Here is a 25,828-nt window from a genome sequence, read left to right as displayed (position 1 = left end):
GGTGCTGTAGGTGTCGCTGGGGGGTCGGGTGGGGGTAGGGCTGGCAGGGGTCCGTGGCTGGCCCCCTGGGGTGGGGGGGCGTGGTCTCCTGGGCGGGGGCCGCGTCTGGGGCCCCGGCGCTGGAGGGTTGAGGAGAACCTTCTGGAAGGGTGAGGAGGAGAGGAGAGGAAAGGAGAGGAGAGGAGGAGAGAGGAGAGGAGAGGAGAGGAGAGAGGAGAGATGAGAGAGAGGAGAGAGAGAGGGAGAGGATAGGAGAGGAGAGAGAGGAGAGGAAAGGAGAGGAGAGGAGGAGAGAGGAGAGGAGAGGAGAGGAGAGAGGAGAGATGAGAGAGAGGAGAGAGAGAGGGAGAGGATAGGAGAGGAGAGAGAGGAGAGGAAAGGAGAGGAGAGGAGAGAGAGAGAGAGAGGAAAGGAGAGGAGAGGAGAGGAGAGCGAGCAGAGGAGAGGAGAGGAGAGAGAGGAGAGAGAGGAGAGGAGGAGAGGAGAGGAGAGAGAGAGAGAGGAGACGAGAGGACAGAGGAGAGGAGAGGAGAGGAGAGAAGAGGAGAGGAGAGGAGAGAGAGAGGAGAGGAGAGAGAGAGGAGAGGAGAGGAGAGAGAGCAGAGGAGAGGAGAGGAAAGGAGAGAGAGACCGGTTTACAGGGTTGAAAGGTAATCTTCACAGTTAATTCATCTTCACAGAGCAAAGCCATTCTAAATAGATTCGTGAGTTGACTGTATGAGTTGATTATCCTAAGCCTGACTTGTAAGTCACTCTGGATGAAAGCGACAGGACCACATGGAGATGCAGTGTGTGGTGTGAAGGAGGGCTGGACGCAGGCGGATTCAGTGACAGATTGTGTTGTAGTACTACTCAGGGGTTCCCGTCTGGGGGTCCACAGGGGCCTCTTCGTACCGGTGTCGGGCACCTCCTCCTCCTCGTTGTCCGTGCTGCTCAGCTTGTCCGCGTCGCTCTCCAGGAGGTCACTTCCTGGTCCGGGGTCGTGGGGGGGCCGAGACTCCGCCCTCACCAGGTAGGCGGCCAATCCCAACTCTTGCTCCAGGGTGGTCCGCTGCAGGTAGGAGGAGCTTATGACGCGCAGGTCGCAGTATTTTAACGACCTGTGTGGGGAAGGGGGGGTGGTACAAGAGTTTTATATTTTTGATTTTTGATTTCATTGATTCACGTGTACGGCTTTTGCCAGTTTTCTTTACATATGATGCTGTGTGTGTGTGTGTGTGTGTGTGTGTGTGTGTGTGTGTGTGTGTGTGTGTGTGTGTACCTGGGCAGGGACTCCCCCAGAGGTTCAGCCCCAGAGAGGATGAGGATGCAGGGCAGGCCCTCCAGCTCCAGGTAGGTCCCGGGCACCCAGCCAACGTCCTGGATCTCCAGCCACGACTACACACACACACACACACACATAAAGACACACACACACACACGTACACACGTACACACACGCACACACACGCGCACACACACACACACACACACACATAAAGACACACACACACACACACACACACGCACACACACACACATTCACACACACATAAAGACACACACACACACACGCACACACATACACGCGCACACACGCACTCACACACGCACTCACACACACACACACACACACACAAACATAGCCACACACACACACGCACAAAGACACACACACACACACACACACACACGCACACACACGCACACACACACACACACACACAAAAGGACAATAAAAATGAACCACTTATAAAGGTAGCAGAAGATAAAATAATCAACAAACCAGGGCAGACATTCATCTGAAAAACCCGCTGTGGTAATGATTTAAACGTTGGGGTGGACCTCAGGTGCTCGGTGTGAGACCCCCGGTTGGGCAATGACCAAAATGGCCGCCCGGGGACCTGAGCGCTCTGGTGGGCTCGGCCCTCAGAGGTCGGACCAGACCAGGGGGTCCAGCTCCTCCTCCTCCTCCTGCCCACCTTGATGCGCTCGGTGAAGGTGTGTCCCACGCTCAGCGCCCGCCCGGGGTTCCCCAGGATGATCTCGAAGGTGTCGTCCAGCCCCAGGCGCCGCCGCACGTCCGCCAGCCGGCGCTGGGCCCAGGCGGCGAGGGCCAGCGAGGGGATCCGCAGCAGCACCATGGGGCCGTGGTGGGCGGGGCAACGCCGCGCGGCGCCGATCAGCGACTGGACGATCTCCAGGGTCTCCACGGAGGTGTGCTTGTGGAGGTGGTGCTGGGCGCTGTGGACCCGCCCCGACGCGGCCATCAGGGCCAGGCAGTAGTGCTGGACCAGGACGGTGGTGCGGATCACCGCGCTGTGGAGCTTAGGGAACCTGGGGGGGGGAAACATGCCAATACGTGCATATCGTTAGCCTCATAGCATAATTGCCTGAGCCAGGGGTTCTCAAAGTTTTGACAGCTGAGGGCCAATTTAGGAACCCAGAATTTGACTGGAGGGCCGCCAAAGGAAAAGAAATTAGGCGGGAAACGCCGTCAGCATCCTAGTGGTGAAAAAAAACATTGCACCCTGGACCTCTGGGAGTGAGGCCAAGTGAGGTCTGAATCACGAAACTGAGGTTCATCCTTTCAAAGTAATGTACAGTCGGATTAAAGCTAACAAATGTAACAGGATTTAATTGAAAGCTAGAGAGAGTCGACTTTTCTCTTTATATTTATTTATTTGGGTTTAAATTAATATTGATATAATAATAATAAGAAAAAAAAATGTTTCTGCGGGCCGCCATTGGCCCGCGGGCCGCACTTTGAGAACCAATGGCCTAAGCCATATTTGGGTCAAATTGTGATACCTAACCTAACTCTACTTTCCTAACACCGCTGATTCACTGTGCCTCATTAGCTATATTGGCTCCTAAGCCAAGAGTGCTTTTTACATTCCCTAATCACTATCTGCCTAAGTCATCTATTTGAAGTGGGCATTTTTGACGCTAAATACAAGATGAACCTTCAAATATGACTTAGGCAATTATGCTACGAGGCTAACGATATGAATGTGTATGTACTTTATATATAGGTGTAGAAATATTTGTGTGTGTGTGTGCATGTGTGTGTGTGTGTGTGTGTGTGTGTGTATATATGTGTGCGTGTGTGTGTGTGCGTGTGGAGCTGGACCCCCTGGTCTGGTCCGACCTCTGAGGGCCGAGCCCACCAGAGCACTCAGGTCACCGGGCGGCCATTTTGGTTATTGCCCAACCGGGGGTCTCACACCAAGCACCTGAGGTCCACCTCAACGTTTAAATCATTACCACAGTGGTTTTTTCAGATGAATGTCTGCCCTGGTTTGTTGATTATTCTATCTTCTGCTACCTTTATAAGTGGTTCATTTTTATTGTCCTTTTGTGTGTGTGTCTGCGTCTGTGTGTGTGTGTGTGTGTGTACATGTGTGTCTGCATGTGTGTGTACGTGGGTGTGTGTGTGTGTTTGTGTATATATGTGTGTGTGTGTGTGTGTGTATGTATATGTGTGTGTGTGCGTGTGTATGTATATGTGTATATGTGTGTGTGTGTGTGTATATGTGTATGTGCGTGTGTGTGTGTTTGTGTGTATATATGTGTGTGTGTGTGTGTGTGTATATGTGTGTGTGTGTATATGTGTGTGTGTGTGTGTGTATATATGTGTGTGTGTGTGTGTGTGTGTATGTGTGTGTGTGTGCACCTGTCCTCCAGCGCGGAGGTCATGCTCTCGAAGGACGAGTCGTATCTCATGAGCGGCAGACTGCTGCCCAGCCGGGTGGACTCCAGCAGCTCAGACACCCCCAGGTAGCGGGTCTTCTCGTGGTACAGGTCCACGTCCTGCACGCACGTGCACACAGCGGGGGGGGGCAAACACAGTTCAACAACACGCTTTAAGGTTTCGACCATTTCTTCAAAATAAAAGCGCACGCATTGCCATCTGCGAAAAGCTTTCTCTGGACAATTGTTCTGAATATTTTTCGACTGTTCTTAAAGCAATCCAAGAGCGCCATCTAGTGGTCGAAGTTAACAGCTGGTGTAATGTTGGTGTACAAGTCATCGGAAATGAATACTTTTGATGAATGACTGTTTTTGACAAGTTACCCACAAGCACATCTTCCGAACACACACGAATCCCTACAGACACACACACGCACACATACAAACACAGCCACACCCAACCATGCATTCTCATCCCTTAATTGTCCCTCACAGTCCGGGCGCGGCCCCCCCTTACGTTGCTGAAGGCGGAGGGCCAGTGGATCTCGTTGTAGGGGCTGATGCGCGTGTTCTGCGTCTGCAGGGCGAAGGGGAACGAGGTGACGTGGAGGATCAGCACGTTGGGCGCCTCCGTCACCTGCCTGGAGTTCAGCAGCTGGTCCACCAGCCCCTCACCGCGCTCCACACTGAAGTAGGACCCACTGGGATGGGGGGGGGAGAGGGGGAGGGGAGAGAGGGGGGGGGGAGGGAGGTGGAGAGGGGGTAGAGGGTAGAGGGAGGAGAGAGGGAGGAAGGGTGGTGAGGGGAGGAGAGAGGGAGGGAGGGTGGGACAGAGAGAGAGAGAGAGGGAGGGAGGGGAGGAGAGAGAAGGGAGGGAGGGTAAAGGGGAGGCGAGAGGGAGGGGGGAGAGGATGGAGGGGATGAGAGAGGGAGAGGGGGGAGAGAAAGGGGATAGAGGGTGGAGGGGAGGAGAGAGGGCGGCAGGGGGAGGAAGAGGGAGAAAGGGTGGTGAGGGGAGTAGAGGAGAGGGAGGAAGGGGGAGGGAAGGGAGAGATGGAGGGGGGAGAGAGAGAGAGAGAGCAGGCAAGCGAACAAAAGGGAGGGAGAGTGAAAAAGAGAGAGAGAGAGAGAGAGACAAGGGGGAGGCAGGGGGCGAGAGAGAGATTCAGTATTGATATCAGAAAATCTGTGAGAAAGAGGAGATTGCTAGAGCGGCAATGAGGTAATTATCCATTCATTAGAAACAAAGACACACACTACACACACACACACACACACACACACACACACACACACACACACCTGGTGACGTCCCAGTGGGCGTGGTCGTGCACCAGGATGTAGAGGGTGTAGGAGTTGCTCCGCGCTTCACGGATGAGGTCATTGATGCGCCCGGCGGCGCTGTGGTCCATCTTGACCACGTAGCGCTCCGCCTCCCAGGGAGACACCACCTCCTGGTCCACACCACCCATCTCCTGGAGCACACCTGCAGACAGACGGGTGGAGACAGACAGGTGGAGAGACAGGTGGAGACAGACACGTGGAGAGAGAGAGAGAGAGAGAGAGAGAGAGAGAGAGAGAGAGAGAGAGAGAGAGAGTGGACAGGTGGAGAGACAGGTAGATAGACAGACATAGAAACAAAAAAACATAAAAACAGAAGTTAATAAAGCTCACATATATCAAGTCGGTATTCCCAATTAATTAAACATTTTGATTGGGATAAATATATATATTTCAATCAGTTATTGGAATTAAATATACTATATGAAGATATTGTATCATATTTTTAGGGAATATTCATAATCATGTACATACAACATAAACATATTATTTATAGACCATGAACGTCAAACTTGACCACAGACCATGACCATAGAACATGAACCTGCGCTTAGCACAGGAATCTTAAACACAGAACACAGATTAGAGGACGTAGACTGTGCACATAGATCATTGGATGTAGAAATGTGAACATAGAATACAGAACACAGACTAGAGGACGTAGACTGTGAACATAGATTATGAGACGTAGAATTGGGAACATAGAATACAGAACACAGACTAGAGGACGTAGACTGTGAACATAGATTATGGGATTTAGAAATTGGAACACAGAATACAGGACACAGACTAGAAGACATAGAATGTGAACACAGATTATGAGCCCTAGAAATGTGAACATAGAATACAGAACACAGACTAGAGGACATAGAAATGTGAACATAGAATACAGAACACAGACTAGAGGACATAGAAATGTGAACATAGAATACAGAACACAGACGAGAGGACGTAGAAATGTGAACATAGAATACAGAACACAGACTAGAGGACGTAGAAATGTGAACATAGAATACAGAACGCAGCCTAGAGGACATAGATTATTGGACATAGAAATGTGAACATAGAATACAGAACACAGACTAGAGGACGTAGGACGTAGAACGGAGCCAGGAGGCCGCGGAGGAGGGCTGACCGGAGTAGCGGAGGTGCAGCAGGGTCTGCTGGAAGGTGACCTCCGAGGGGGGCACGCAGATCAGGAAGCTGAGGCGGTCGAAGGAGCCCAGGTCCAGGTTCTGGGTGCTGGAGTCGGCAATGGCACACACGTGGGAGAGAAGCTTCCGAGCCACGGCCAGCTGGATAGGACGCACCGCCCGCCACTCCACCTGGTACTCTGAGAGCGCACACACGCATTAACACACACACACAGATACACACATTAACACACACACACACACAGATACACATATTAACACACACACACACACACAGATAGACATATTAACACACACACACAGATACACACATTAACACACACACACACAGATACACACATTAACCCACACACACACAGATACACACATTAACACACACACACACACACAGATACACACATTAACACACACACACACACAGATACACACATTAACACACACAGATACACACATTAACACACACACACAGATACACACATTAACACACACACACAGATACACACATTAACACACACACACAGATACACACATTAACACACACACACACACAGATACACACATTAACACACACAAACAGATACACGCATTAACACACACAAACAGATACACACATTAACACACAGATGCATGCATTAACACACACACACACACACACAGATACACACATTAACACACACACACAAACAGATCCACACATTAAAACATAGACACAAAGATACACACATGAACACACACACACACACACACAGATACACACATTAACACACACACACACACACACACAGATACACACATTAACAAACACACACACACATACACACATTAACGCACACACACACACACACACAAACAGGCACACGAGCATACACACATGCACACACACACAGACATGCACACATGCACACAAACATACACACACGCACACACACACCCACACACACACACACAAAGACATGCACACAAACATACACACACGCACACAACATACACCGACATTGTGTCTGTGGCCTTTTTGAGAAGCAGAAGCCCTCTCACCTGAGCAGGTGTCCCTGTCTTTAGGGCTGGGGGTCCCCGAGTCTTTGGGGCTGGGGTCGCCCAGGTGTTTCGGGCTGGAGGTGCCTATGTGCTTAGGGCTTGGGGTGTCTGTGTCTTTAGGACTAGGGGCGCCCCGTTCTTTGGGACTGGGGGTGCCCATGTGTTTAGGGCTTGGGGTGTCCGCATCTTTGGGGCTGGGCGTGTCCTTGCCCGGCCCTGGGGGGCTCCTCTCCAGGGACTCCTGGCTGCTGGACAGGGGGGAGGGGTGCAGGCTGTCCAGAGAGATGCTTCCCAGCAGGGAGTCCATGTCGCTGTCTGGGGGACCCAGAGGAACACAGAGACAGTTAGTCTGACCACACTGAGACGCCTGCACACAGCAGGAGAAGTACGCCCTCATTGGGATAGACATTGGAGGAAGGCCTATAGTTGGTATGATTAAAATCAAATCAAAGAAAGGTTTATTATACAGTCCCTCCAGAAAAACGTGATTATGCGATCGCATAATTCAATGCATAATCAGCCAAAGTCTGCATATTCATGTGGGGGCCGCATTTTTTGAAATTTGCCGCACTTTCACCGCATAAATTGCAGATTTCCGCGCAAAATATGTGGGGCTTGCATGATTTCATAATCCCCGCATTTTCGTTGCAAAAAAGTCACACATATCTTAGCAGAAAGTTGAAAAATGTTGCGTTCACTTCACACAAGGGCAGCCATTTCCCCCTGTTGCCATGGGAACGTTATGAAGTGACGTAATTACGCGACGTGAACGTCATCGAAAAGCTGCATTTTTCGCAAGTTCCCGCATTTTTTCGCAAGTTCCCGCAATATCATCGCATAAAATTGCATAAATATGCCGAATATTTCATCGCATTTTTTAAGAAAACGTGCCGCATAATCAAGGATTTTTGGCCGCGACAATCACAAAAAAACGCCGCATTTTTCTGGAGGGACTGATTATAGATATAATACAGTAAAGAAGTACAATTAAGTTTGTTGCCATGCTACCACCACGGAGTGATATGAATGACACCGAGGTAACCTAATCATAATCACAGTGTTGCTGGCATGAGTATTGCAACAGAGTGTGTAGGTATTGGGATTAGGACGTCTTATACAGGTACGGTTTGAGGAGTGACTGCTAACAGACATGAGTGATCCGTGGCGGGGTGCGACGGAGGTACCTGGTCCCAGGGAGCTGCAGTACTGGGCCAGGTCCTGGGCCAGCCCGGAGGACAGCTGCTGGTCCATCTCTCTGAGGGCCTGGCTGGGGGAGTACATGCTCTCCGCCACCGCTCGGCACTGGTGCTTACCTGCAGCGCGCACACACATCCACAGGCACACACGGACACACACACATGACCGTACACGCAGAGACACACACACGCACAGACACACGCATGCACGCACAGGCACACACAAACACGCAGACGTGCGCACAAACGTGCACATACACAGACACACACACACATATGCACACACGCACACACACATACACACGCACACATGCACACACAAACACGCCCATACACACACAGACATGTGCACACAGACACATACACACATACCGCCACAAAAACACACAAAAGTTACAATGGCCATTTGAATCACAACATGGAATACAGGGGCAGACACACGCGCACACACACACACACACACACACACACACACACACACACACACACACACCTGTGACCACCACGCAGGACTGCGTCTCCTGGCCGGCGGCCGTGACGATGATGACCACGTAGTTGGTGCCGGCCAGCTGTCCCTCCAGCAGCCGGCTGAAGGTCTGGGCGAGGCCCTGGGCCAGGGAGCCCTCGCTCTCCCCCAGGACCAGCACGCCCTCCCCGCACGACGAGGCCGCCAGCTGGGCCAGCCAGGGCAGCTGGCTGGGGCTCAGGGACTGCTGGCTGTGGGGCGGCAGCGAGGGGAGCTGGGGCGTGCCTGGCATGGAGGGCGGGGCCTGGAAGCAGACAGCGGTTTAGTTCATGTGTTTTATGGGGTCCCTTTCCAGGACGCTGCAGAGAGACAGGACAGGGAAGAGAGACGGCAGAGGGACGAGAGACAGGACAGTGCAGAGAGACAGGACAGTGCAGAGAGACAGGAGAGTGAAGAGAGACATGCCGGTGAAGAGAGACAGGACAGTGAAGAGAGACAGGACAGTGAAGAGTGACAGGACAGTGAAGAGAGACAGGACAGTGCAGAGAGACAGGACAATGGAGTGAGACAGGACATGGAAGAGAGACAGGACAGTGCAGAGAGAAAGGACAGGGAGAGAGACAGGCCAGTGAAGAGAGACAGGACAGTGAAGAGAGACAGGACAGTGCAGAGAGACAGGACAATGGAGTGAGACAGGACATGGAAGAGAGACAGGACAGTGCAGAGAGAAAGGACAGGGAGAGAGACAGGACAGTGAAGAGAGACAGGACAGTGAAGAGAGACAGGCCGGTGGAGAGAGACAGGCCGGTGGAGAGAGACAGTGGGTTGAAAGGGAGAGGGGATGAGGTTTGGCTCAGGCCCACAGGTGGGAAGTGAACCCGGGGTCACACTGAGGCGCATTAACCAGTGGGCCTGGGCCCCCCACATTACCTCCATGCCGTAGAGCCGGTCGGGCTGGGCGGGGCCCGGCTGCTGGTACTGACGGATCTCACTGAGGTGGGACTCCCTCCAGGACCTCATGAAGATCTGCTCCAGGTCCTCCACCAGGGGCACCTGGTCCGGACCTAACACATCAGTAATCAATTACCTATCAATAAGATGACAATCAGATGAGACGGGTCTTCAGGGATCTGTATGAGTTGGTGTGTGTCTGCGTGTGTTTGTGCGCGTGTGCGTGCGTGCGTGTGTGTGTTTGTGTGTGTTGGATCTTGTTTTTTTTCCTTTGTAAAATTTGGATCCAAATGAAAGCATTTAAATGTGCGCGTGTTTGAGTGTGTTGCGTTTGCGTCTGTATGAGTTGGTGTGTGTCTGCGTGCGTGGGTGCGTGTGTGTGCGTGCGTGCGAGCCCCACCCAGCTGGACCAGGTAGTAGACGGTGAGGAGGATCTGCATCTCGGTGGACAGCGGCTGGATGGGCGAGGGCCCGTATTGCTGGTAGGCCCGGGGCAGGGACTGGGAGCTCAGGTAGCAGGTCTGCAGCAGGGAGCTGACCAGAACCTCGCCCACGTTCCCACACAGCTGGGGCAGGGGGCCATGGCCTGGGGGGCCGAGAGGGCGGTCCAGGATTAGCTGATCATTCGTTAGAGGAAACCGCCGCACTCGTTTTGCATGAGAATATCCAAAATACTTCGATACACTAAAGTGCAACAAAAAAAACTTTTTTTTTTGTTTTTTTTTTTGTGAAATACAATATATTTGTGTTACTTTTATAAGCAGTCCAGCACGACAGATTCCAATTTTAAGAATTGGTTGACAAGCTAATTTGTGCAAAGATATTCCACCTCCAGATGTTACGCAGTGAAAGGGAAGATTATGTTGCATTGACTCCCGCACACACAGGCCCACGCACAGCTGTTGATAGAATAGAACGGGCTGGTGGGAGACGGTGGAGGTGGGGACACTAGGGTAGGGGGAGGTGGGGGTCAGGGGGGGAGGATGAGTGGGAGGGAGGGGGGAGACTGAGTGGGTGAAGGATGGCGGGCCCAGAGGGACATCCATTAGAAAATAATCAAGGATTGAAGGATGGATAAAGATTGAGAGAGAGAGAGCGAGGGAGAGAGAGAGAGAGAGAGAGAGAGAGAGAGAGAGAGAGAGAGAGAGAGAGGGAGAGAGAGAGAGGGAGAGAGAGAGAGAGAGAGAGAGAGGGAGAGAGAGAGAGCGAGGGAGAGAGAGAGAGAGAGAGAGAGAGAGAGAGGGAGAGAGAGAGAGGGAGAGAGAGGGAGAGGGAGAGAGGGAGAGAGAGAGAGAGAGAGAGAGAGGGTGAGAGAGAGAGAGAGAGAGAGATTGGGGGAATCATGTGGAAGGTGAGATAACTGAAGTAGGAAATAAGACAGCAGAAGAGGATATAAGAGAGGCAGGAGAAGAGGAGGTGAGAGGAGAGGAGAGAAGGAGGATTGGAGAGGAGATGAGAGGAGGAGATGAAAGAAGCCAACAGGAGAGGATATAGGAAAAGAAAGAGAAAAGAAGGAGGAGAGAGGAGATGAGAGAGGAGAGGACATGAGGGTCCAGACAGGTGAACCAGATTGCTGGTGGGGGGGGGAGGGGGAGGGGCCGGCAAGAGGTTGAAAAGGTGGCCCTGGGCGCATGACCATGGCTGACCCTTGACCTGCAGGAGAGCTGGGACCATCTGCTTGATGGTTCCCACACACCCTGACCTGGTTTGAACCACCAGACTCCAAGCCTCCCCACCAGGAAGGTCAAGCCAGCATGTGAAGGAGGCTTTACCCAAACGGCAACCGGCTAGCATAGCTTTGAGAAGCTAATCAAAGCTAGCTTCCATTGCTACATGGCATAACAACATTAACCTACCGTTGAAAATGACCGGCTGTAGTCTGCAGGTCTGCAGCAGGTGATCAGGCACTGTGACGGACGCCCCGTGGGAGGGGAGGGACAGGAGGGACCCCTGAGGCACGGTGGGCGGGGCAAAGGATTCTGGACAACAGACAAGATACGCATTTAAAACTTTCAAAATAAAAGTCATCAAAATTAAAAAAAACTTCTGATACCAACAATTTCCCAATTGTTGATCAAACCCAATTTAAAAACCACAGGTACATGAAACCACTCATATTAACATTAACACTTTATTAACACTTCAACTACTTCTGACTCCTCCCACCTAGCCGCTGGCCGGTGCCGTTGAGCAAGGCGGTCGCCGGATGCGCCGACGGTAGCGCCGCTGCTGATGAAGAGGACGAGGGGTTGGAGGAAGAGGAGGAGGAGGGGGGGGTCTTCAAGGGGTGCTCGACCAGTGTCGGGGCGGCGGAGTCCGGAGACCAGCCCTTGTGTCTCTTCTTTGGGGGTCCGGCGTTGGCATGGAGACCTGTAGCCACACATGGTTAATTCATGTGAACGTACACAGATGGAGGTGGGTCCAGCACACCACTTCAGGGGTCATGGGAGTTGCTGACTCAATGGCTATAGTACTTAGTAAGGTACAGCTTTATGATGGGGACATTGATCATTATAAAATAATCATAGAAAAGCCCCAAGCTACAAGCCAACTGCTTGGGGGTCTTAAAACGGGGTAACAGGCCAAATAACTCCTGAAACTTTCTTGAAATGTGAAGCATGGGTACACATCCTGCTCACTGCTTCTGCGGTACGATCTTGTCGTGATATCGGATCGCTGCTCTGTCTGTCTTATCACCCAAGCCATATGCAATGCTACGTGTATTACTACCCGTCTGCTACATTACAGAAAACAGGGTTTCAAATGTGACATCACAAGCTTCTCCAGAGTGAACTCTGACTCTTTTCCGTGTAGCTGTGGTTCGTTCGTGGTTGAATGTGATTCCTGTTGTGCTGTTCCGTGATTGCTCGTGGCCCTGAGCTGAGCTGCAGTAGAACGCAGACAGAGGCCGGTGAAGTGGCGTTAGGTAGTGAAACATTGGGCCCGCCGCGTGTCTTTGATATGCAGGGACACGTGGCTGACAATGGATCCCCACGCGTTACTAGGCTCTGGGCTACAGGCTGACAGGAAGCCCGCACACACGGGAGTCAGGGGCGGCAGAGAAAGGAGACTTTTACAACCCCAATAGAGAGGTGAGAGCAGGAGAAGGAGGAAGAGGGGAGGAGAGGGAAAGAAAGGCCAGAGGAAGGGAGAAGGGGGAGGGGATGAGTTTTACTGCTCCAGGAGTTTGTGAATGAAAGCAGAAGACAAAGGAGGATCCCTGTCACTCTGTCTCTTGCTCTCGCACACACACACACACACACATACTGAAACACACACACACTGACACACACACACACACACACACACACATGCAGGCGGCAGCCGGCTCCCTGGGGAGTGAAAGTGTTCGAGACAGGAGCTCTCGCTTTCAAAGAGAGACGTAAAGACAAAGGAGGGTTGAGGGTTAAAGCAACACACACACACACACACACACACACACACCCACCCACCCACACACACACACACACACACACACACACACACACACACACACTAACACACTCGCACAGTGTGTCTCTTTGAGCTGTTTGCTGTTTTAATAAAATCTGATTTCATTATTTTATTATTATTATAAACATTTGGCTCCCCAACATTGGTCACATAGAATGTATAATTTATTTAAACAGTGAGGTCTAACACTCTTCTATATAATTTATCATGGGTTATATCCAGCTCTTATTCTTCTGTATACTGTAGTTTGTGCTCTATCCTGCTCTAACTCTATGTAGTTTAGTATGGGCTCTATCCAGTTCTAACTCTATGTAGTTTAGTATGGGCTCTATCCAGTTCTAACTCTATATCGTTTAGTATTGGCCCTACCTGCTCTAACCCTATGTAGTTTTGTATGGGCTCTATCCAGTTCGAACTCTATATCGTTTAGTGTGGGCTCTATCCAGTTCTAACTCTATATAGTCTAGTGTGGGCCCTATCCAGTTCTAACTCTATATCGTTTGGTATGGGCTCTATCCAGTTCTAACTCTAAATCGTTTAGTATGGGCTCTATCCAGTTCTAACTCTATATCGTTTGGTATGGGCTCTATCCAGTTCTAACTCTATACAGTTTCCTATGGGCTCTCTTCACACTGAAGTGTCAACGTACCAATAGACGTGGGTCGCCCTGGCCCAGAGCGAGTGCTGGACGGCTGGTTGGCTGAGGGAGGGAGAGCGTGGTTGCCATTGGTCATGGCCGGGGGTGCGTCGGCCAATGGCGGAGGAGCGACGGGGTCGATGTGAGAACCCATGGGGTCAACATGAGGTCCTGCAGGTATCAGAAGAGGGAGACCAACAGAGGAAGAGATTATTATTATATTATTATTATTATTATTATTATTATTATTATATATTAAAATCACGTATTGATGTTCAAGTGTGTATGTGTGTGGGAGTGAGGATGCCTGCATTTGTTTGTGTGCTGGGTCTTTGTGTGTGATTGTGAGAATGAGCGAGCAAGCATATTTCTTTGTGTGTGTGTGTGTGTGTGTGTGTGTGTGTGTGTGTGTGTGTGTGTGTGTGTAGTTGAATTAGGGCGGTTGCATGTGTGTGTCTTTACCTGGGTGAGGGATGAGGGCTGGATGTGGCAGTTCATCTGATGTCACATGACTTCCTACGATACCGGACCCCACATGTTTCATTCTGCTTTCTGCACCAGACACACACACACACACACACACACACACACACACACACACACACACACACATATTATGAGAGGAGCTGAGTAAGACACACTATTACTAATTATATAACTATTATTAACAAATCAAGAGCGACAGACAGAGAGAGAGTGAGAGAGAGCAAGAGATTGAAAGAGCAAGAGAGAGAGAGAGAGAGAGAGAGAGTGAGTGTGAGAGAGAGCGGGAGACCACCAGGAGAGTGTGTGTCGAGCAGTGTTTCTATAGAGAGAAACAGAGACTCAGACCCTGGTATTGGAGTATGCGTCCCTTTATTAACTGAGCTAAATAAACAGCCATAAATTCCGTCGGTCCCAGCAACTCTCTCTTCCTTGGTCTATCACTGGGGCTTCTGTGATTGGTTCAACCTCGAGGTGAAACATGTACTGGTGATGTCTGAGACCTGCTGTCATATTGGCCTGAGGGTGCTTGATCCGTAAGAAATTAAGAAACACATACACTGCTAATTTAAAACAGTGTACATGTGCCTTGAATTCGTACATCTCTTCCTGACAGGACTTTGGACAGAGTTTGAAGACAATGCTCCACACAAACATGAAACACTAATATTCAATCATTCAGCAGAAGCTTTTCCTCAAAAGGGCCTTACAGTGAATTTGAGATACATTTCACCAATGAGCAGGTAGGGGTAAGGACATCTTGCTCTAGGTACCTACAGGTAGGCTGTGAAAATTAGGGTCTAAACGCACTACCTTTCAGATGGGAGACAAAAGCTTTCCTGAAATAACTCATAATCAAACAAACAAATGCCTAAGAGATCGAGGTACTTGATGATCTCTGAAACAGATGTCCATGCATCCACAAACCAGAAGACACCAAAATCCACACAGCACTGTTCGTGAGATATTTGGTCCGACCTTTACGTTAGTACGATTTGCTAATCTCCATTCCCAGGCTGCAGAGCTGGAGAGAGCAGATGTACGGGATCCTATGATAACCCAGGGGCCATAATAATGTGCCATTAGTGAGTTGAGGAGCCATATTTCAGTACGGCCCCCAGCTCTGACCCTGTAGGCCCTCTTGTTGACCTCTGCTCTCTTAAGAGCACCACCTGGCCAGCTAGTCCAACAGGTAAACGCTCCGCTTACACTAGGCTGGGAACAGCTGTTCTCTAATACCCAGAAATGTTAATCAAGAATGACTTGGATGTGTATTGTGTGGAGAATCAGAATGGGAAGAATTTCAGCCCATAGGTTTCAAAGAAAGAACTGAACAACACTTAAGGTAGTCCCGGGTTTTAGGTGTGTTCTCTTGCTTTGGTTCTCTGCCCTTCTAAGATCTAGGGTTTAGGGCCGAGGCTCTAGTGCCTGGGTTCTAAGGTATTGGTTCTAAGATCTGGGCTCTAGCGCCTGGGTTCTAAGGTATTGGTTCTAAGATCTGGGCTCTAGCGCCTGGGTTCTAAGGTATTGGTTCTAAGATCTAGGATCTAGGGCCGAGGCTCTAGCGCCTGGGTTCTAAGGTATTGGTTCTAAGATCTAGGATCTAGGGCCGAGGCTCTAGCGCCTGGGTTCTAAGGTATTGGTTCTAAGATCTAGGCTCTAGGGCCGAGGCTCCAGCGCCTGGCTTCTAAGGTATTGGTTCTAAGATCTAGGCTCTAGGGCCTGTGTTCTAAGGTATTGGTTCTAATATCTGGGCTCTAGCGCCTGGGTTCTAAGGTATTGGTTCTAAGATCTGGGCTCTAGCGCCTGGGTTCTAAGGTATTGGTTCTAAGATCTGGGCTCTAGCGCCTGGGTTCTAAGGTATTGGTTCTAAGATCTAGGATCTAGGGCCGAGGCTCTAGCGCCTGGGTTCTAAGGTATTGGTTCTAAGATCTAGGCTCTAGGGCCGAGGCTCCAGCGCCTGGCTTCTAAGGTATTGGTTCTAAGATCTAGGCTCTAGGGCCTGTGTTCTAAGGTATTGGTTCTAATATCTGGGCTCTAGCGCCTGGGTTCTAAGGTATTGGTTCTAAGATCTGGGCTCTAGCGCCTGGGTTCTAAGGTATTGGTTCTAAGATCTGGGCTCTAGCGCCTGGGTTCTAAGGTACTGGTTCTAAGACCTGGGCTCCACGGTCGAGACTCCAGCGCCTGGGTTCTAAGTTATCTGGCTTTAGGTTTCCAGGTTGCTACCCACCGTGTCCCCTCCAGCGGATGGCGGGCCCTCGGACCAGGGTTCCCTGGCCGTTCCTGTGGAGGAGGTGCTTTAAGTGCTTCTGTTTCTTGGGCTGCGTGCTGAGCTTCAGGTTGATGTGGTTGGCGAACTCGGTGAAGTAGCGGAAGCCCTTCTCCCCGCAGCCCACGCAGTTCCCCGAAAACCCTGGGGATGTGGGACGCACGCAGGGCGGGAAACACGTCAAGAAAAAGGCTGAGGCTGAGTCAAAAGTAGGCCTCCTCCTATCATCGTCCTAACACTCTTTGAAGGAAATAGTTATATATGGTTAAAAGATTGAATAGTGCATATGATCCAGTCTGTTAGTTTACAGTGACACCTGAATTTCCCTTCTGGAATGAATGAAGGGGTGTCTTATAATCCACTGTGTGTTAACATGTGTAGTTACATGACTTCAATTTACATTTATACTGTAATACGTGGCCATCAGTGTGCACTATTCTCCTCTTCCATGTTCCAGTGTGGTACAGTGTGTATCAGTTCACTGTAGGGCTACGTTCTCCTCTTGTGCTCCAGTGTGTGGTGCAGTGTGTATCAGTTCACTGTAGGGCTACGTTCTCCTCTTGTGCTCCAGTGTGTGGTGCAGTGTGTATCAGTTCACTGTAGGGCTACGTTCTCCTCTTGTGCTCCAGTGTGTGGTGCAGTGTGTATCAGTTCACTGTAGGGCTACGTTCTCCTCTTGTGCTCCAGTGTGTGGTGCAGTGTGTATCAGTTCACTGTAGGGCTACGTTCTCCTCTTGTGCTCCGGTGTGTGGTGCAGTGTGTATCAGTTCACTGTAGGGCTACGTTCTCCTCTTGTGCTCCGGTGTGTGGTGCAGTGTGTATCAGTTCACTGTAGGGCTACGTTCTCCTCTTGTGCTCCGGTGTGTGGTGCAGTGTGTATCAGTTCACTGTAGGGCTACGTTCTCCTCTTGTGCTCCGGTGTGTGGTGCAGTGTGTATCAGTTCACTGTAGGGCTACGTTCTCCTCTTGTGCTCCGGTGTGTGGTGCAGTGTGTATCAGTTCACTGTAGGGCTACGTTCTCCTCTTGTGCTCCGGTGTGTGGTACAGTGTGTATCAGTTCACTGTAGGGCTACGTTCTCCTCTTGTGCTCCGGTGTGTGGTGCAGTGTGTATCAGTTCACTGTAGGGCTACGTTCTCCTCTTGTGCTCCGGTGTGTGGTGCAGTGTGTATCAGTTCACTGTAGGGCTACGTTCTCCTCTTGTGCTCCAGTGTGTGGTGCAGTGTGTATCAGTTCACTGTAAGGCTACGTTCTCCTCTTGTGCTCCAGTGTGTGGTGCAGTGTGTATCAGTTCACTGTAGGGCTACGTTCTCCTCTTGTGCTCCGGTGTGTGGTGCAGTGTGTATCAGTTCACTGTAGGGCTACGTTCTCCTCTTGTGCTCCAGTGTGTGGTGCAGTGTGTATCAGTTCACTGTAGGGCTACGTTCTCCTCTTGTGCTCCAGTGTGTGGTGCAGTGTGTATCAGTTCACTGTAGGGCTACGTTCTCCTCACCCAGCAGTGCGTTGCGGCCATGCTCGTCGGGCAGGAAGCGGCTGTCCACCACACACACCAGCAGGGTGTCCGGGACCTGGGAGGACTTGACCCCCACCAGGAGGAACCCCGGGGGCACGTCCAGGGGGTCCGTGGACAGGGAGGACAGACGGACGTTTCGACCCGCCTGGCAGAAACCTGAGGGGGGGCGGGGGGTTAGATCACTTCAACACTTGATTTATTGATTGATGTAAGGACGTAAAGACAATGTCAACCAATATGACAACAAGTAGTCCGGATAGGCCTACCATAGCCTAGTGTTAGCTGGGTAGGCGTAGGCCTACTATAGCCTATTGATAGCTGGCTAGGCCTACTACAGGCTAGTGTTAGCTGGGTAGGTCTACTACAGCCTAGTGTTAGCTGGGTAGGCGTAGGCCAAATATAGCCTAGTGTTAGCTGGGTAGGCCTACTACAGCCTAGTGTTAGCTGGGTAGGCCTACTACAGCCTAGTGTAAGCTGGGTAGGCGTAGGCCTATCATAGAATAGTGTTAGCTGGGTAGGCCTACTACAGCCTAGTGTTAGCTGGGTAGGCCTACTACAGCCTAGTGTAAGCTGGGTAGGCGTAGGCCTACCATAGAATAGTGTTAGCTGGGTAGGCCTACTATAGCCTAGTGTGAGCTGGGTAGGCCTACTATAGCCTAGTGTGAGCTGGGTAGGCCTACTATAACCTAGTATTAGCTGGGTAGGCGTAGACCTACTATAGCCTAGTGTTAGCTGGGTAGATCTACTATAGCCTAGTGTTAGCTGGGTAGGCCTACTATAACCTAGTGTTAGCTGGGTAGGCGTAGGCCTACTATAGCCTAGTGTTAGCTGGGTAGGCCTACTATAACCTAGTATTAGCTGGGTAGGCGTAGACCTACTATAGCCTATTGATAGCTGGCTAGGCCTACTACAGGCTAGTGTTAGCTGGGTAGGTCTACTACAGCCTAGTGTTAGCTGGGTAGGCGTAGGCCAAATATAGCCTAGTGTTAGCTGGGTAGGCCTACTACAGCCTAGTGTTAGCTGGGTAGGCCTACTACAGCCTAGTGTAAGCTGGGTAGGCGTAGGCCTACCATAGAATAGTGTTAGCTGGGTAGGTCTACTATAACCTAGTATTAGCTGGGTAGGTGTAGACCTACTATAGCCTAGTGTTAGCTGGGTAGATCTACTATAGCCTAGTGTTAGCTGGGTAGGCCTACTATAACCTAGTGTTAGCTGGGTAGGCGTAGGCCTACTATAGCCTAGTGTTAGCTGGGTAGGCCTACTATAACCTAGTATTAGCTGGGTAGGCGTAGACCTACTATAGCCTAGTGTTAGCTGGGTAGATCTACTATAGCCTAGTGTTAGCTGGGTAGGCCTACTATAACCTAGAGTTAGCTGGGTAGGCGTAGGCCTACTATAGCCTAGTGTGAGCTGGGTAGGCCTACTATAGCCTAGTGTTAGCTGGGTAGATCTACTATAACCTAGTGTGAGCTGGGTAGGCGTAGGCCTACTATAGCCTAGTGTGAGCTGAGTAGGCCTACTATAGCCTAGTGTGAGCTGGGTAGGCCTACCGTCTGTGGTGCAGCAACCTTCTGGAGGAGGCTTCTTCTGGTAGGGCACGGTGGGGGGGCTGGACTCAGAGCCATTCTCCTCGTCTTCGTCGTCTTCATCATCTGCATCCAGACGACCTGATGGTGGACCCCACATGCACACACACACACACACACACACACACACACACACACACACACACACACACACACACACACACACACATTTCAACATGGAATACAAATACTCCCGAATGCATATGACGATGCATGTGACAAATATGCTCCTTTGTGTGTGTGTGTGTGTGTGTGTTCATGCCTGTGTGCGTTTGTGCGTTTGTACATGTTTGTACATTTGTACGTGTGTGTGTGTGCCTACCGTTGTGAGGAGCGAGGGGCTCTGTCTCCAGGTAGAGCTGGGAGAAGACGGGCCTGGGGACCACAGCGCTGGACCGCAGCGACGCCTCGATGGAGTAGTGGAGGACCTCCTGGAAGCGGGCCATCCGCAGCTGGCCGGCACACGAGTTCCCCATCAGACCTCCTCCTCCTCCTTCACCTCCTCCTCCTCCTGCTGCTCCTCCTCGCTGCAATGTAAATGCACTGCGTTTGTACAGCGCTTTTCTAACCAGCGGCCACTCGAAGCGCTTTACAATATTGCCTCCCGTTCACCCGCTCACGCACACATTCACACACCGACGGCGGAGTCAGCCGTGCAAGGCGGCGGCCGGCTCGTCGGGGGGCAGTCAGGGTGAGGTGCCTTGCTCAAGGACGCCTCGACACTCAGGGATCGAACCAGCAACCTTCAGGTTACCAGACAAGCTGCTCTGCCTCCCGAGCTACTGTTCCCCCCCCCCCCCCCCATTATCATGACGTTATGGCAGAGTAAAAGCAAAGCTGTGTCTGGAAGTTTCTTGTTAACAACATAATAGTTCATGTCATCTGCCAGCATGAGCAATCAGCTCATCTTTGATTTCCAAGGAGCGTTATCAACGGGAGCAGACCCCCAAATGCCTCTGGCCCTAATTGGATAGACCTTCAACCAGTCACAGTAATGAAACGTATGCACATCATTTTTTTGGTTTGGGTATGTGCTAAGAGTTAAGACATACATGGGAACAAAAGCATAAGGAGTGTCATTTAAACATAGTTGTAGTTCACAGTTGTGGTTTCTCTAGTTTAATAATCAGTGTATAATCAGCGTATTATTATTAATACAAATATTATTGTATAAATAAACAGAAGAGTATGGGTTAATATTTAAGATTCAGTTGATATGGTTAACCCTGAGTCCAAACACAAGAGGACTTCAAGGAATACAGACACACACACACACACACACACACACACACACACACACACACACACACACACACACACACACACACACACACACACCCACACAAACACACACAGACGTCAAGAGAGAACCCTTAATAACTATCAGCTGTTCTTGCGGTCAGGGCACCCTGACCTAAACCATCTCACTCACTCCCTCGCCTTTTCTCTCCCTGCTCTCTCTCTTGCTCCTGCTCTCCGTCACGCTGTCTCTCTCTCTTTCTCCCTCTCGCCATCTCTCTCTCTGTCTCCCTTTCTCTGTCTCTCTCTCAGTCTCCCTCTCTCGCTCTCTGTCTCCCTCTCGCTGTCTCTCTCTCTGTCTCCCTCTCGCTGTCTCTCTCTCTGTCTCCTTCTCTCTGGCCCTCTCTGTCTCCCTCTCGCTGTCTCTCTCTCTGTCTCCCTCTCTCTGGCCCTCTCTTTCTCACTCTCATTCAAAAAAGCCTAAGGCAGAGAGTCCACAGACAGCATCGGTTTAGGTTGAATTCAACACTAACCTCAACCAACATGTTGAATACTATTTACTAACAGCTAGAAACATGTTAATATGTTATTAGCCTGTGGCTAATGCAACTTGTTAAATTAAAATAGAGTTCTACTTCATCCCTTAAGTTATTACATACATATAGGTAACAAGGAGGCATTTTAGTAGACATCTAACTTCATCCATATCGTTCAACCAGGACATGTATTGATTCATAAGGGTAGGACTTTTAGCAGTGTGTGCAACCAGTAGAGCTAGCCTTGTTAACTAGGTCAGATGCAAGACACTTACACACGACCCTGCTAGTCTAATCCTCATCCTACTACCACACATACTAGCTGACACACACACACGCATGCACACACTCGAGATGAAGAGGAAGGTACGGCTATAGGAAGAGTGTGGGTGATGGGGAGTAGGGAGGAAGAGGGGAGAATATGATAGCCCTGTGATTAAAGCTAACGGAGTAGGCATTGTACAGTTCAACAGAACAGCAGAACACATCCGAGGAGCTAACAAGCCGTCAACACACACACATAACACAAGTGATGTGGTGGAGGTGAAGGAGACAGGGGTAACATGAAAGAGAGGGAGAGAGAGAGAGAGAGAGAGAGAGAGAGAGAGAGAGAGAGAGAGAGAGAGAGAGAGAGAGAGAGAGAGAGAGAGAATTAGAGAGAGAGAGAGAGAGAGAGAATTAGAGAGAGAGATTTATGGTGGCCTCAACACAGTGGCTGAGCTACACTCTGGGACAGTTTTGTTCTCTCTCTCTTCGCAGGGGAAGAAGAATCTCCTTTCATCTCCCCCCTTCTCCTCCTCCTGCTCTAGTCACACCATCCCTCCTCCCCCCTGGGGTGAGAGACACTATTGTAGTGCTTAGGCTCAGATAACCCCTAACACCCCACCCCCTCCTGCTCTAAGAACCACCTCCTCACACACACACACACACACACACACACATACACACACACACACACACACACACACACACACACACACACACACACACACACACACACACACACACACACACACACACACACAAAGCATCCCCCCAACACACACACACACAAACACACACAGGCCCTATTACATTGCCTTTTCAAGCCGGGAATGTTGCAGCATTATTCCATCTCGCCTTCTGTATAAAAGGTACACATACAGAATGGGGGGGCATGGAGGTTCCCCCTTTAGACCTGCAGCAGAGGTAGTAACAAAAAATAATAATAAAAAGATTGAACCAGCATGGCGGGACAGGGCTGTGACGTTTGAATGACATGTTGTGTGTGCGACTCCGTGCTCACATTCTATACCTCCTCCAACCATTTTCTGATCCGGCAAACCCATTGCTCACACGAATCTGATGTGGTTACATCAAGCATCAACAGGTCGCATACCACGCACGGCAACTCTGCTTGTCTGATGATTAGTATAATGTAAAACGGTTGTGTTACATGCCACTCCCCTGATTGCTCTGTAAGAGCACACACACGGGGGGTTGGTCCCGCTGGCCTTCGGTATTTCCCAACACGTGTAACAAACAATAGGTGGGCTTCATTCTGGCCCTGGATCTCACCCTCGGTTAGATCCAGGCTCTGCATGACATCTGGCCTGCTGCCTCACCGTACAGCCAGAGAACCAGTCAGCCGGCCGACACGTTAGGTCAGTCGGTTGTTTCCCGACCTCTGACCTTAGGCGGACCGTGAGGTTAACATCAAGACAATGCGGTTATGAACACATGCACGTTGTGCAAACAATTAAAAACGGAAATCTGCGAATGTTTCCGCAAAGTCATTAGTCCAGGGTTTGCGACCGTCGAATCCGACCCATGAAGTCCACCGTTCAACTTTTGGGGAATTTTTTTGGCGGGAAACTAGGTTTGATGTTTTTTTGTTGGTGTATCTTTTCTCAGTTGCCTAACCACACCTTCTGGAGCAACAGACAAGACAGCAAGCAAGATTAGCCCCAGTCCCCCTACCAGGGGGATAAACTCTGGGGCCCATCCCACACACCCATGCTCTAGTCTGACCCTTCTCATGACCAAGGGGTCAAAGGTGAGCCCAGATAACAATGTTTAAGCAAGACTTTGATGTGGGCGGTACTCCTTACACATACACACACACTCATGCCGACACACACTCATGCATGAACACACACACACACACTCACACATATGAATACACACACGCCTACACACACATATGAACACACACACACGCACACACACACACAAACACACACACACACACACACACACAAACACACACACACACACACACACAAACACACACACACACAGACACAAACAAACACACACACACACACACAAACACACACACACACACACATACACACACACACACACACAGTGATGGGCTCAGACTCATTGGAAACAAAGGGCCTGTCTTAGGGGTGAAAGGTCATTCAGAGAGAGGCCAGATAGGAACCTCAGGCTGTTTCTATGCTGGACAGTCCCACATACCAGCCCCGCACACACGCACACAACACACACACGCAACACAAATGCGCAACACAAACGCACAACACACACACGCAGGGACAAACCAACACAGTGGCCGTGCTATTCATTCTTTGTGTGACCAGTCTGACCAGCAGCACTCTCTAACCCCTTGCCCCAACAACCTCAAAATAGGATCATATTACACACACACACACACACACGCACACACACACACACACACACACAGCATCAGATCTCCTTATCAAGGATCGGGGACTCACAGAAAATCCCTCTTTCACCGTTTCCTCAATAGACAATCGGCCAGGCCAACTAGCCAACCTACTAACAAGCCATCCAACCAACCAACTAACCAACAAGCTAACCAACCAGCAAAACAAACAGCTAACCAACCATCTAACCAACCAACTAAATAAGTCGCTAACCAACCATCTAACCAGCCATCTAACCAGCTAATAAGCCAGCTAAATAATAATAATAATAATAATAATAATAATAATAATAATAATAATAATAATTTATTACATTTATATAGTGCTTTCAAGGTACCCAAAGCACTTTACAGTGAAGCGGGACCTCACTTACCACCAACCACTAAACAACCAATCACTCAGCCAAGCAACCAACCAACCAGTCAAAAGCCTCCAAAAGCATCTTGTTGCCATTATACAACCTCCAACAATCTCCAACTGTCTTGTGAGGTACTCCAGCACACACTTGTTATGCTCGTATTTTGTTTGAAATCATTAATTTGTATTCCCTAAGAAGCACATTACATTCTGGATGTTCCAGGACTAAGATACCTCGACACACTGTGGCGCATGCGCACGAGTTTGGGGATAGCTGAGGGACACTAAAGCATCAACTCCTACATCTTTAAATATGTTTCTGTCTGACTGTTATCTTACAATATGTCCCTGAAGCTTCTCTGACTCTACCGCACTACTGCAAAAAGGCTTTTCTCCTCTCCAGTCTAATACAGACGATACAGGGTTTCTTGTGAAAACTTAGTTATAACCCAATTCCCTGCACTTTATTTCTATGGATCCAACATGCTTATAACACAATATTTGTGAATTTCATGCAATTTTCTATTAATATACAATGACAAATTATTAATTCTTACGAATTATTCTCGTAAGAATTATACCTGGTGGTCAAATACATTCATAAGAATATTAATAAATAAATAAATACATAGATAAATAAATGAAATTAATAGCAAACGAATAAGCTAATTCATAAATAAATAAATAAATATGTCAGATGAGTGAATAATTATTAAATAAAATAGGCATGCAACCGAGCAATTCAGACAGGATCATTCATCCATATCAAATTCAGAAGAAATTGAATTTAGAAATACAACTACTAATATAATAATATAATACTACTTAATATTCGAATTTATTGCCATTGACAACCCTATTTATCGATAATAACGTAGGGTAGGCATATATGTGCATAGGATAAGTTATCGATACCATCCTGAAGTACCAAAGTTGAGATGCCTCTGTTCCAAGAACCATGATTGAGGTATGTGTTATCATTTGATCAGACTTCCCAGTTTGTGTTCAGTAATGCAGTTGTACGTTATTAGAATAAATATCGCAGCATCACCACACACACCAGCATAATAAACAGTTTCCTGATCACTATGTTTACACCACTCATGCATTGCATTGTATTAGTTTAACAGCCACGCAGAGAAGCCTTATTTAAAAAACAAAGGTAGAAAGAACCGAAGCTTTATGAAAAACCACTGAATAAGTTAAATGAATAGTCAACTGACTTACCTGATAAATTACACTGCAGAGACCAACGAGTAACTTATTTTTT

General features: G+C 49.5%; 1 protein-coding gene across 1 annotated transcript in view; it reads right to left on the bottom strand.

The window, feature by feature from the left end:
• The window catches only part of greb1 (growth regulating estrogen receptor binding 1), a gene marked incomplete at both ends in the record, with an annotated part of 28,821 nt that extends 8,591 nt beyond the window's left edge, over positions 1-20,230 (bottom strand). The window contains 21 exon segments of the mRNA XM_079737019.1: positions 1-16; positions 908-1,100; positions 1,262-1,377; positions 1,962-2,316; positions 3,656-3,792; positions 4,190-4,373; positions 4,975-5,158; positions 6,149-6,346; positions 7,203-7,517; positions 8,387-8,515; positions 8,892-9,168; positions 9,795-9,928; positions 10,216-10,401; positions 11,672-11,738; positions 11,741-11,765; positions 11,966-12,185; positions 13,918-14,076; positions 16,619-16,801; positions 18,148-18,324; positions 19,719-19,835; positions 20,077-20,230. The exon segment at positions 1-16 is cut by the window's left edge and continues 376 nt beyond it. Of these exon segments, the coding sequence (XP_079593145.1) occupies positions 1-16; positions 908-1,100; positions 1,262-1,377; positions 1,962-2,316; positions 3,656-3,792; positions 4,190-4,373; positions 4,975-5,158; positions 6,149-6,346; positions 7,203-7,517; positions 8,387-8,515; positions 8,892-9,168; positions 9,795-9,928; positions 10,216-10,401; positions 11,672-11,738; positions 11,741-11,765; positions 11,966-12,185; positions 13,918-14,076; positions 16,619-16,801; positions 18,148-18,324; positions 19,719-19,835; positions 20,077-20,230 (3,526 nt within the window).
• Positions 20,231-25,828: the final 5,598 nt, after the last annotated feature.

The sequence above is a fragment of the Pollachius pollachius genome (assembly GCF_949987615.1).
Source record: "Pollachius pollachius genome assembly, chromosome: 5".
NCBI lineage: Eukaryota > Metazoa > Chordata > Actinopteri > Gadiformes > Gadidae > Pollachius > Pollachius pollachius.
The sequence above is the reverse complement of the archived record's forward strand: the minus strand, read 5'-3'. Positions and strand labels throughout refer to the sequence as shown.